A 12,037-nucleotide genomic window follows, 5' to 3' on the forward strand; every position below is an offset into this window, starting at 1 on the left:
GTATCTAACACACTGTGACACCCGGTCCCAGAGGGGGAAAGGACAGTGTATCCAGTGCACTGTGAGACCCAGTCACAGAGGGGGAAAGGACAGTGTATCTAACACACTGTGAGACCCGGTCCCAGAGGGGGAAAGGACAGTGTATCTAACGCACTGTGAGACCCGGTCCCAGAGGGGGAAAGGACAGTGTATCTAACGCACTGTGAGACCCGGTCCCAGAGGGGGAAAGGACAGTGTATCTAACGCACTGTGAGACCCGGTCCCAGAGGGGGAAAGGACAGTGTATCTAACGCACTGTGAGACCCGGTCCCAGAGGGGGAAAGGACAGTGTATCTAACGCACTGTGAGACCCGGTCCCAGAGGGGGAAAGGACAGTGTATCTAACGCACTGTGAGACCCGGTCCCAGAGGGGGAAAGGACAGTGTATCTAACGCACTGTGAGACCCGGTCCCAGAGGGGGAAAGGACAGTGTATCTAACGCACTGTGAGACCCGGTCCCAGAGGGGGAAAGGACAGTGAGTCGAACACACTGTGAGACCCGGTCCCAGAATGGGAAAGGACAGTGTATCTAACACACTGTGAGACCCGGTCCCGGAGGGGGAAAGGACAGTGTATCTAATACACTGTGAGACCCGGTCCCAGAGGGGGAAAGGACAGTGTGTCTAACGCACTGTGAGACCCGGTCCCAGAGGGGGAAAGGACAGTGTATCTAACACACTGTGACACCCGGTCCCAGAGGGGGAAAGGACAGTGTATCTAACACACTGTGAGACCCGGTCCCAGAGGGGGAAAGGACAGTGTATCCAGTGCACTGTGAGACCCGGTCCCAGAGGGGGAAAGGACAGTGTATCTTACATACTGTGAGACCCGGTCCCAGAGGGGGAAAGGACAGTGTATCTAACGCACTGTGAGACCCGGTCCCAGAGGGGGAAAGGACAGTGTATCTAACGCACTGTGAGACCCGGTCCCAGAGGGGGAAAGGACAGTGTATCTAACGCACTGTGAGACCCGGTCCCAGAGGGGGAAAGGACAAGTGTATCTAACGCACTGTGAGATCCGGTCCCAGAGTGGGAAAGGACAGTGTATCTAACGCACTGTGAGACCCGGTCCCAGAGGGGGAAAGGACAGTGTATCTAACACACTGAGAGACCCGGTCCCAGAGGGGGAAAGGACAGTGTATCTAACGCACTGTGAGACTCGGTCCCAGAGGGGGAAAGGACAGTGTATCTAACACACTGTGAGACCCGGTCCCAGAGGGGGAAAGGACAGTGAGTCGAACACACTGTGAGACCCGGTCCCAGAGGGGGAAAGGACAGTGTATCTAACACACTGTGAGACCCGGTCCCAGAGGGGGAAAGGACAGTGTATCTAACATACTGTGAGACCCGGTCCCAGAGGGGGAAAGGACAGTGTATCTAACACACTGTGAGACCCGGTCCCAGAGGGGGAAAGGACAGTGTATCTAACACACTGTGAGACCCGGTCCCAGAGGGGGAAAGGACAGTGTATCCAGTGCACTGTGAGACCCGGTCCCAGAGGGGGAAAGGACAGTGTATCTTACACACTGTGAGACCCGGTCCCAGAGGGGGAAAGGACAGTGTATCTAACGCACTGTGACACCCGGTCCCAGAGGGGGAAAGGACAGTGTATCTAACGCACTGTGAGACCCGGTCCCAGAGGGGGAAAGGACAGTGTATCTAACGCACTGTGAGACCCGGTCCCAGAGTGGGAAAGGACAGTGTATCTAACACACTGTGAGACCCGGTCCCAGAGGGGGAAAGGACAGTGTATCTAACGCACTGTGAGACCCGGTCCCAGAGGGGGAAAGGACAGTGTATCTAACGCACTGTGAGACCCGGTCCCAGAGGGGGAAAGGACAGTGTATCTAACGCACTGTGAGACCCGGTCCCAGAGGGGGAAAGGACAGTGTATCGAACACACTGTGAGACCCGGTCCCAGAGGGGGAAAGGACAGTGTATCGAACACACTGAGAGACCCGGTCCCAGAGGGGGAAAGGACAGTATATCTAACGCACTGTGAGACCCGGTCCCAGAGGGGGAAAGGACAGTGTATCTCACGCACTGTGAGACCCGGTCCCAGAGGGGGAAAGGACAGTGTATCTAACGCACTGTGAGACCCGGTCCCAGAGGGGGAAAGGACAGTGTATCTAACGCACTGTGAGACCCGGTCCCAGAGGGGGAAAGGACAGTGTATCTAACACACTGTGAGACCCGGTCCCAGAGGGGGAAAGGACAGTGAGTCGAACACACTGTGAGACCCGGTCCCAGAGGGGGAAAGGACAGTGTATCTAACACACTGTGAGACCCGGTCCCAGAGGGGGAAAGGACAGTGTATCTAACATACTGTGAGACCCGGTCCCAGAGGGGGAAAGGACAGTGTATCTAACACACTGTGAGACCCGGTCCCAGAGGGGGAAAGGACAGTGTATCTAACACACTGTGAGACCCGGTCCCAGAGGGGGAAAGGACAGTGTATCCAGTGCACTGTGAGACCCGGTCCCAGAGGGGGAAAGGACAGTGTATCTTACACACTGTGAGACCCGGTCCCAGAGGGGGAAAGGACAGTGTATCTAACGCACTGTGACACCCGGTCCCAGAGGGGGAAAGGACAGTGTATCTAACGCACTGTGAGACCCGGTCCCAGAGGGGGAAAGGACAGTGTATCTAACGCACTGTGAGACCCGGTCCCAGAGTGGGAAAGGACAGTGTATCTAACACACTGTGAGACCCGGTCCCAGAGGGGGAAAGGACAGTGTATCTAACGCACTGTGAGACCCGGTCCCAGAGGGGGAAAGGACAGTGTATCTAACGCACTGTGAGACCCGGTCCCAGAGGGGGAAAGGACAGTGTATCTAACGCACTGTGAGACCCGGTCCCAGAGGGGGAAAGGACAGTGTATCGAACACACTGTGAGACCCGGTCCCAGAGGGGGAAAGGACAGTGTATCGAACACACTGAGAGACCCGGTCCCAGAGGGGGAAAGGACAGTATATCTAACGCACTGTGAGACCCGGTCCCAGAGGGGGAAAGGACAGTGTATCTCACGCACTGTGAGACCCGGTCCCAGAGGGGGAAAGGACAGTGTATCTAACGCACTGTGAGACCCGGTCCCAGAGGGGGAAAGGACAGTGTATCTAACGCACTGTGAGACCCGGTCCCAGAGGGGGAAAGGACAGTGTATCTAACACACTGTGAGACCCGGTCCCAGAGGGGGAAAGGACAGTGTATCAGAGGGAGATCTTTCTGTATCACCTACCTCAGAGTGCAGGAGTAGCAGTAAGCTTCCCAGAGCCTCATCCGCCAGGAACTGACAGGCAGATTTACTCACGTGACAACAGGAGTATAGAACCTGGTGAGAGAGAAAACAAAACCCAATCACTCATCGGTGGGTCGGAGTTACTGAACAAACAGTACTAACTCCTCTCAGTGGTAATCCGTCCCCACACGAACCGCTCCCGACTGACTGGTGTCTCTCAGTCCCCTCTCTCTCAGGGAGATATCTGTACACTGACTGGTGTCTCTCAGTCCCCTCTCTCTCAGGGTGATATCTGTACACTGACTGGTGTCTCTCAGTCCCTCTCTCTCAGGGAGATATCTGTACACTGACTGGTGTCTCTCAGTCCCTCTCTCTCAGGGAGATATCTGTACACTGACTGGTGTCTCTCAGTCCCCTCTCTCTCAGGGAGATATCTGTACACTGACTGGTGTCTCTCAGTCCCTCTCTCTCAGGGAGATATCTGTACACTGACTGGTGTCTCTCAGTCCCCTCTCTCTCAGGGAGATATCTGTACACTGACTGGTGTCTCTCAGTCCCTCTCTCACAGGGAGATATCTGTACACTGACTGGTGTCTCTCAGTCCCTCTCTCTCAGGGAGATATCTGTACACTGACTGGTGTCTCTCAGTCCCTCTCTCTCAGGGAGATATCTGTACACTGACTGGTGTCTCTCAGTCCCTCTCTCTCAGGGAGATATCTGTACACTGACTGGTGTCTCTCAGTCCCTCTCTCTCAGGGAGATATCTGTACACTGACTGGTGTCTCTCAGTCCCACTCTCTCAGGGAGATATCTGTACACTGACTGGTGTCTCTCAGTCCCCTCTCTCAAGGAGATATCTGTACACTGACTGGTGTCTCTCAGTCCCTCTCTCTCAGGGTGATATCTGTACACTGACTGGTGTCCCTCAGTCCCCTCTCTCTCAGGGAGATATCTGTACACTGACTGGTGTCTCTCAGTCCCTCTCTCTCAGGGAGATATCTGTACACTGACTGGTGTCTCTCAGTCCCCTCTCTCTCAGGGAGATATCTGTACACTGACTGGTGTCTCTCAGTCCCCTCTCTCTCAGGGAGATATCTGTACACTGACTGGTGTCTCTCAGTCCCTCTCTCTCAGGGAGATATCTGTACACTGACTGGTGTCTCTCAGTCCCCTCTCTCAGGGAGATATCTGTACACTGACTGGTGTCTCTCAGTCCCTCTCTTTCAGGGAGATATCTGGACACTGACTGGTGTCTCTCAGTCCCTCTCTCTCAGGGAGATATCTGTACACTGACTGGTGTCTCTCAGTCCCCTCTCTCTCAGGGAGATATCTGTACACTGACTGGTGTCCCTCAGTCCCCTCTCTCTCAGGGAGATATCTGTACACTGACTGGTGTCTCTCAGTCCCTCTCTCTCAGGGAGATATCTGTACACTGACTGGTGTCTCTCAGTCCCTCTCTCTCAGGGAGATATCTGGACTCTGACTGGTGTCTCTCAGTCCCCTCTCTCTCAGGGAGATATCTGTACACTGACTGGTGTCTCTCAGTCCCTCTCTCTCAGGGAGATATCTGTACACTGACTGGTGTCTCTCAGTCCCCTCTCTCTCAGGGAGATATCTGTACACTGACTGGTGTCTCTCAGTCCCCTCTCTCTCAGGGAGATATCTGTACACTGACTGGTGTCTCTCAGTCCCCTCTCTCTCAGGGAGATATCTGTACACTGACTGGTGTCTCTCAGTCCCCTCTCTCTCAGGGAGATATCTGTACACTGACTGGTGTCTCTCAGTCCCCTCTCTCTCAGGGAGATATCTGTACACTGACTGGTGTCTCTCAGTCCCCTCTCTCTCAGGGAGATATCTGTGCACTGACTGGTGTCTCTCAGTCCCTCTCTCCCTACCTTCAATATGTTGAGACACAACGTGTGTTCTTGGATTCCCTCGATGAATCTTGTCCTTCTCTGTGTATTTTCTGCTGTGAACATCATGTCACTGATGTACTGAGCTACCTACATTGAGAAATCAGGAACAACACACATTTTTAATGCCTTTAACACAGTAAAGAGTCACAAGGGACTTCTCACAGGAGATTCATTCTCCAAGTATGCTTTGTTCAGTGTTTTTACTGTAAACTCTCGCATCCCAAACCCCCTCCCCACCAGACCTTAAACACCGGATTCAAATGGAAGGATGGCTTTATCGAATTAATCAGGTACTGGGAGGAGAGAGAGAGTGACGGGTCTCCCTGTGAGAGATGGAGAGAGTGACGGGTCTCCCTGTGAGAGACAGAGTGACGAATCTCCCTGTGTGTGAGAGAGAGAGAGAGAGAGTGAGTGAGTGTGTGATGGGTCTCCGTCAGAGAGAGAGAGAGAGAGAGTGACGGGTCTCCCTGTGAGAGAGAGAGTGACGGGTCTCCCTGTGAGAGAGAGAGTGACGGGTCTCCCTGTGAGAGAGAGAGTGACGGGTCTCCCTGTGAGAGAGAGCGAGTGACGGGTCTCCCTGTGAGAGAGAGAGAGTGACGGGTCTCCCTGTGAGAGAGAGAGAGTGACGGGTCTCCCTGTGAGAGAGAGAGAGTGACGGGTCTCCCTGTGAGAGAGAGAGTGATGGGTCTCCCTGTGAGAGAGAGCGAGTGACGGGTCTCCCTGTGAGAGAGAGAGAGTGACGGGTCTCCCTGTGAGAGAGAGCGAGTGACGGGTCTCCCTGTGAGAGAGAGCGAGTGACGAATCTCCCTGTGAGAGAGAGAGTGACGGGTATCTCTGTGAGAGAGACAGAGATTGACGGGTCTCCCTGTGAGAGAGACAGAGAGTGACGGGTCTTCCAGTAAGGGAGAGAGAGTGATGGGTCTCCTAGTAAGGGTGTGAGAGAGAGGGGTCTCCCTGTGAGAGATGGAGAGAGTGATGGGTCTCCCTGTCAGAGAGAGAGAGTGATGAATCTCCCTGTGTGTGAGAGAGAGAGAGAGAGAGAGAGAGAGTGAGTGAGTGTGTGACGGGTCTCCGTCAGAGAGAGAGAGAGAGAGAGAGAGTGACGGGTCTCCCTGTCAGAGAGAGTGTGTGACGGGTCTCCCTGTGTGAGAGAGAGAGAGTGACGGGTCTCCCTGTGAGAGAGAGAGAAAGTGACGGGTCTCCCTGTGTGAGAGAGAGAGTGACGGGTCTCCCTGTGAGAGAGAGAGAGAGTGACGGGTCTCCCTGTGAGAGAGAGAGAGAGTGACGGGTCTCCCTGTGAGAGAGAGTGACGGGTCTCCCTGTGAGAGAGACAGAGAGTGACGGGTCTTCCAGTAAGGGAGAGAGAGTGATGGGTCTCCTAGTAAGGGTGTGAGAGAGAGGGGTCTCCCTGTGAGAGATGGAGAGAGTGATGGGTCTCCCTGTCAGAGAGAGAGAGTGATGAATCTCCCTGTGTGTGAGAGAGAGAGAGAGAGAGAGAGAGAGTGAGTGAGTGTGTGACGGGTCTCCGTCAGAGAGAGAGAGAGAGAGAGAGAGAGTGACGGGTCTCCCTGTCAGAGAGAGTGTGTGACGGGTCTCCCTGTGTGAGAGAGAGAGAGTGACGGGTCTCCCTGTGAGAGAGAGAGAAAGTGACGGGTCTCCCTGTGTGAGAGAGAGAGTGACGGGTCTCCCTGTGAGAGAGAGAGAGAGTGACGGGTCTCCCTGTGAGAGAGAGAGAGAGTGACGGGTCTCCCTGTGAGAGAGAGTGACGGGTCTCCCTGTGAGAGAGAGTGACGGGTCTCCCTGTGAGAGAGAGAGAGAGTGACGGGTCTCCCTGTGAGAGAGAGAGAGTGACGGGTCTCCCTGTGAGAGAGAGAGAGTGACGGGTCTCCCTGTGAGAGAGAGTGACAGGTCTCCCTGTGAGAGAGAGAGTGACGGAGAGAGAGAGAGAGACCTGTCTCTCTGTGTGAGAGAGAGAGAGTGACGGCTCTCTCTGTGTGAGAGAGAGAGAGTGACGGGTCTCCCTGTGAGAGAGAGAGAGAGTGACGGGTCTCCCTGTGAGAGAGAGAGAGAGTGACGGGTCTCCCTGTGAGAGAGAGAGAGTGACGGGTCTCCCTGTGAGAGAAAGTGACAGGTCTCCCTGTGAGAGAGAGAGAGTGACGGAGAGAGGGAGAGACCTGTCTCTCTGTGTGAGAGAGAGAGAGTGACGGGTCTCCCTGTCAGAGAGAGAGAGAGAGAGAGAGTGAGTGACGGGTCTCCCTGTCAGAGAGAGTGACGGGTCTCTCTGTGAGAGAGAGAGAGAGTGACGGGTCTCCCTGTGAGAGAGAGAGAGAGTGACGGGTCTCCCTGTCAGAGAGAGAGAGTGACGGGTCTCTGTGTGTGTGAGAGAGAGAGAGAGAGAGAGAGAGAGTGACAGGTCTCTCTGTGAGAGAGAGAGTCACGGGTCTCTCTGTGAGAGAGAGAGTGACGGGTCTCTCTGTGAGAGAGAGAGTGACGGGTCTCTCTGTGAGAGAGAGAGTGACGGGTCTCCCTGTGAGGGAGAGAGAGAGTGACGGGTCTCTCTGTGAGAGAGAGAGAGAGTGACCCGTCTCCCTGTGAGAGAGAGTGACAGGTCTCCCTGTGAGAGAGAGAGAGAGTCACGGGTCTCCCTGTGAGAGAGAGAGAGAGTGACGGGTCTCCCTGTGAGAGAGAGTGACGGGTCTCCCTGTGAGAGAGAGAGTCACGAGTCTTCCTGTGAGAGAGAGAGTGATGGGTCTCTCTGTGAGAGAGAGAGTGACGGGTCTCCCTGTGAGGGAGAGAGAGAGTGACGGGTCTCCCTGTGAGGGAGAGAGAGAGTGACGGGTCTCCCTGTGAGGGAGAGAGAGAGTGACGGGTCTCCCTGTGAGGGAGAGAGAGAGTGACGGGTCTCCCTGTGAGGGAGAGAGAGAGTGACGGGTCTCCCTGTGAGGGAGAGAGAGAGTCACGGGTCTCCCTGTGAGGGAGAGAGAGAGTGACGGGTCTCCCTGTGAGAGAGAGAGAGTGACGGGTCTCCCTGTGAGGGAGAGAGAGAGTGACGGGTCTCCCTGTGAGGGAGAGAGAGAGTGACGGGTCTCCCTGTGAGGGAGAGAGAGAGTGACGGGTCTCCCTGTGAGGGAGAGAGAGAGTCACGGGTCTCCCTGTGAGGGAGAGAGAGAGTGACGGGTCTCCCTGTGAGAGAGAGAGAGTGACGGGTCTCCCTGTGAGAGAGAGAGTGACGGGTCTCCCTGTGGGAGAGAGAGAGAGTGACGGGTCTCCCTGTGAGAGAGAGAGAGTGACGGGTCTCCCTGTGAGGGAGAGAGAGAGTGACGGGTCTCTCTCTGTGAGAGAGAGAGTGACGGGTCTCCCTGTGAGAGAGAGAGTCACGGGTCTCCCCGTGAGGGAGAGAGAGAGTCACGGGTCTCTCTGTGAGAGAGAGAGAGTGACGGGTCTCCCTGTGAGGGAGAGAGAGAGTCACGGGTCTCCCTGTGAGAGAGAGAGAGTGACGGGTCTCCCTGTGAGAGAGAGAGAGTGACGGGTCTCCCTGTGAGGGAGAGAGAGTCACGGGTCTCCCTGTGAGAGAGAGAGTGACGGGTCTCCCTGTGAGAGAGAGTGACGGGTCTCCCTGTGAGAGAGAGAGAGAGAGAGAGAGACGGTTCCCCTGTACCCACCTCCGTCAACCAGCCCTCTCCCCACCCTCGGTGCAGCCCCTCCTCTCCCCCCTCCTTTGGTCCAGCCCCTCCACCTCGGTCCAGCCCCTCCTCCCACCAACTCGATCCAGCCCCTCTTGCCCCTCCACCTCGGTCCAGCCCCTCCTCCCACCAACTCGATCCAGCCCCTCCTGCCCCTCCACCTCGGTCCAACCCCTCCTCCCACCAACTCGGTCCAGCCCCTCCTCCCACCCCCACCTCGGTCCAGCCCCCCTGCCTTCAGTCCAGCCCCTCCTCCTACCCCCTCGATCCAGCCCCTCCTCCTCCCCTCACCTCGGTCCAGCCCCCCACCCTCGATCCAGCCCCTTCATACCTTACGCTTGGTCTCCCGGCAGCCTGTCCCTCCCGGGGAGACGTTGCAGAGCGCGGCGAGGGAGGCCGTGTATATCACGAGGAGCTGCTCCCATCGGCCCTGCACAGCCGTGGGGTCACCCACCATCCCTGGGGAGAAGAGAGATGCAATCAGATCGAGGGGAACATACGGGAGGGTCCGTCCTGGTCAATTACAGTTCACGTCTTGAGCGGGGAGAAGTTGGGGATGAGGGATATGGGGATAAGGTGGGTAGGTGGGAGTAAGGGAGAAGGTGGGTAGGTGGGAGTAAGGGAGAAGGTGGGTAGGTGGGGAGTAGGAATGTGGAGAAGGTGGGTAGGTGGGGGAGTGAGGAACACGGGAGGAGGTGGGAAGATGGGATTGAGGGATAAGGAGAGAAGGTGGGTCGGTGGGATTGAGGGATATGGGCAGAAGGTGGGTGGGTGGGATTGAGGGATACGGGGAGGAAGGTGGGTAGGTGGGATTGAGGGATATGGGCAGAAGGTGGGTGGGTGGGATTGAGGGATACGGGGAGAAGGTGGGTAGGTGGGATTGAGGGAAATGGGGAGAAGGTGGGTAGGTGGGATTGAGGGATACGGGGAGAAGGTGGGTAGGTGGGATTGAGGGATACGGGGAGAAGGTGGGTAGGTGGGATTGAGGGAAATGGGGAGAAGGTGGGCGTAGGAGGGGATTGAGGGATACGGGGAGAAGGTGGGTAGGTGGGATTGAGGGATACGGGGAGAAGGTGGGTAGGTGGGATTGAGGGAAATGGGGAGAAGGTGGGTCGGTGGGATTGAGGTATATGGGGAGAAGGTGGGTAGGTGGGATTGAGGAAATGGGGAGAAGGTGGGTAGGTGGGATTGAGGGATATGGGGAGAAGGTGGGATTGAGGGAAATGGGGAGAAGGTGGGTAGGTGGGATTGAGGGAAATGGGGAGAAGGTGGGTAGGTGGGATTGAGGGATACGGGGAGAAGGTGGGTAGGTGGGATTGAGGGATACGGGGAGAAGGTGGGTAGGTGGGATTGAGGTATATGGGGAGAAGGTGGGTAGGTGGGAGTGAGGGACACGGGGAGAAGGTGGGTCGGTGGGATTGAGGGATACGGGGAGAAGGTGGGTAGGTGGGATTGAGGGATACGGGGAGAAGGTGGGTAGGTGGGATTGAGGTATATGGGGAGAAGGTGGGTAGGTGGGAGTGAGGGACACGGGGAGAAGGTGGGTCGGTGGGATTGAGGTATATGGGGAGAAGGTGGGTAGGTGGGATTGAGGGACATGGGGAGAAGGTGGGTAGGAGGGATTGAGGGATATGGGGAGAAGGTGGGTAGGTGGGATTGAGGGATATGGGGAGAAGGTGGGTAGGTGGGATTGAGGGATATGGGGAGAAGGTGGGTAGGTGGGATTGAGGTATATGGGGGAGAGGTGGGTAGGTGGGGAGTGAGGGATATGGGGAGAAGGTGGGCAGGTGGGATTGAGGGATACGGGGAGAAGGTGGGTAGGTGGGAGTTGAGGGATATGGGGAGAAGGTGGGTAGGTGGGATTGAGGGATACGGGGAGAAGGTGGGTAGGTGGGATTGAGGTATATGGGGAGAAGGTGGGTAGGTGGGAGTGAGGGACACGGGGAGAAGGTGGGAAGGTGGGATTGAGGTATATGGGGAGAAGGTGGGTAGGTGGGATTGAGGGACATGGGGAGAAGGTGGGTAGGTGGGATTGAGGTATATGGGGAGAAGGTGGGTAGGTGGGGAGTGAGGGATATGGGGAGAAGGTGGGCAGGTGGGATTGAGGGATACGGGGAGAAGGTGGGTAGGTGGGATTGAGGGATGTGGGGAGAAGGTGGGTAGGTGGGATTGAGGGATATGGGGAGAAGGTGGGTAGGTGGGAGTGAGGGATATGGGGAGAAGGTGGGTCGGTGGGATTGAGGGATATGGGGAGAAGGTGGGTAGGTGGGATTGAGGGATGTGGGGAGAAGGTGGGTAGGTGGGATTGAGGGATATGGGGGAGAAGGTGGGTAGGTGGGATTGAGGGATATGGGGAGAAGGTGGGTAGGTGGGATTGGGGGATATGGGGAGAAGGTGGGTAGGTGGGATTGAGGGATATGGGGAGAAGGTGGGTCGGTGGGAGTGAGGGATACGGGGAGAAGGTGGGTAGGTGGAGTGAGGGATACGGGGAGAAGGTGGGTAGGTGGGATTGAGGGATATGGGGAGAAGGTGGGTCGGTGGGATTGAGGGATATGGGGAGAAGGTGGGTAGGTGGGAGTGAGGGATACGGGGAGAAGGTGGGTAGGTGGGAGTGAGGGATACGGGGAGAAGGTGGGTAGGTGGGAGTGAGGGATACGGGGAGAAGGTGGGTAGGTGGGAGTGAGGGATACGGGGAGAAGGTGGGTCGGTGGAGTGAGGGATACGGGGAGAAGGTGGGTAGGTGGGATTGAGGGATCTGGGGAGAAGGTGGGTAGGTGGGAGTGAGGGATACGGGGAGAAGGTGGGTAGGTGGGAGTGAGGGATACGGGGAGAAGGTGGGTAGGTGTGAGTGAGGGATATGGGGAGAAGGTGGGTCGGTGGGATTGAGGATACGGGGAGAAGGTGGGTAGGTGGGATTGAGGGATATGGGGAGAAGGTGGGTAGGTGGGAGTGAGGGATACGGGGAGAAGGTGGGTAGGTGGGAGTGAGGGATACGGGGAGAAGGTGGGTAGGTGTGAGTGAGGGATATGGGGAGAAGGTGGGTAGGTGGGAGTGAGGGATACGGGGAGAAGGTGGGTAGGTGGGAGTGAGGGATATGGGGAGAAGGTGGGTAGCTGGGATTGGGGGATATGGGGAGAAGGTGGGTGGGTGGGAGTGAGGGAT

General features: G+C 56.6%; 1 protein-coding gene across 1 annotated transcript in view; it reads right to left on the reverse strand.

Annotated features, from left to right (window-relative positions):
* LOC137312256 (serine/threonine-protein kinase 36-like) overlaps positions 1 to 12,037 on the reverse strand; it is a gene marked incomplete at its 3' end in the record, with an annotated part of 210,176 nt that overhangs the window by 16,910 nt on the left and 181,229 nt on the right. The window contains exons 13-15 of the mRNA XM_067978874.1: positions 9,207 to 9,334; positions 5,172 to 5,279; positions 3,277 to 3,369 (exon numbers count right to left, since the gene is read on the reverse strand). Coding sequence (XP_067834975.1) covers positions 3,277 to 3,369; positions 5,172 to 5,279; positions 9,207 to 9,334 — 329 coding nt within the window. The remainder of the gene's footprint in view (positions 1 to 3,276; positions 3,370 to 5,171; positions 5,280 to 9,206; positions 9,335 to 12,037) is intronic.

Source organism: Heptranchias perlo, unplaced genomic scaffold (genome assembly GCF_035084215.1).
Source record: "Heptranchias perlo isolate sHepPer1 unplaced genomic scaffold, sHepPer1.hap1 HAP1_SCAFFOLD_409, whole genome shotgun sequence".
Classification (NCBI taxonomy): Eukaryota; Metazoa; Chordata; class Chondrichthyes; order Hexanchiformes; family Hexanchidae; genus Heptranchias; species Heptranchias perlo.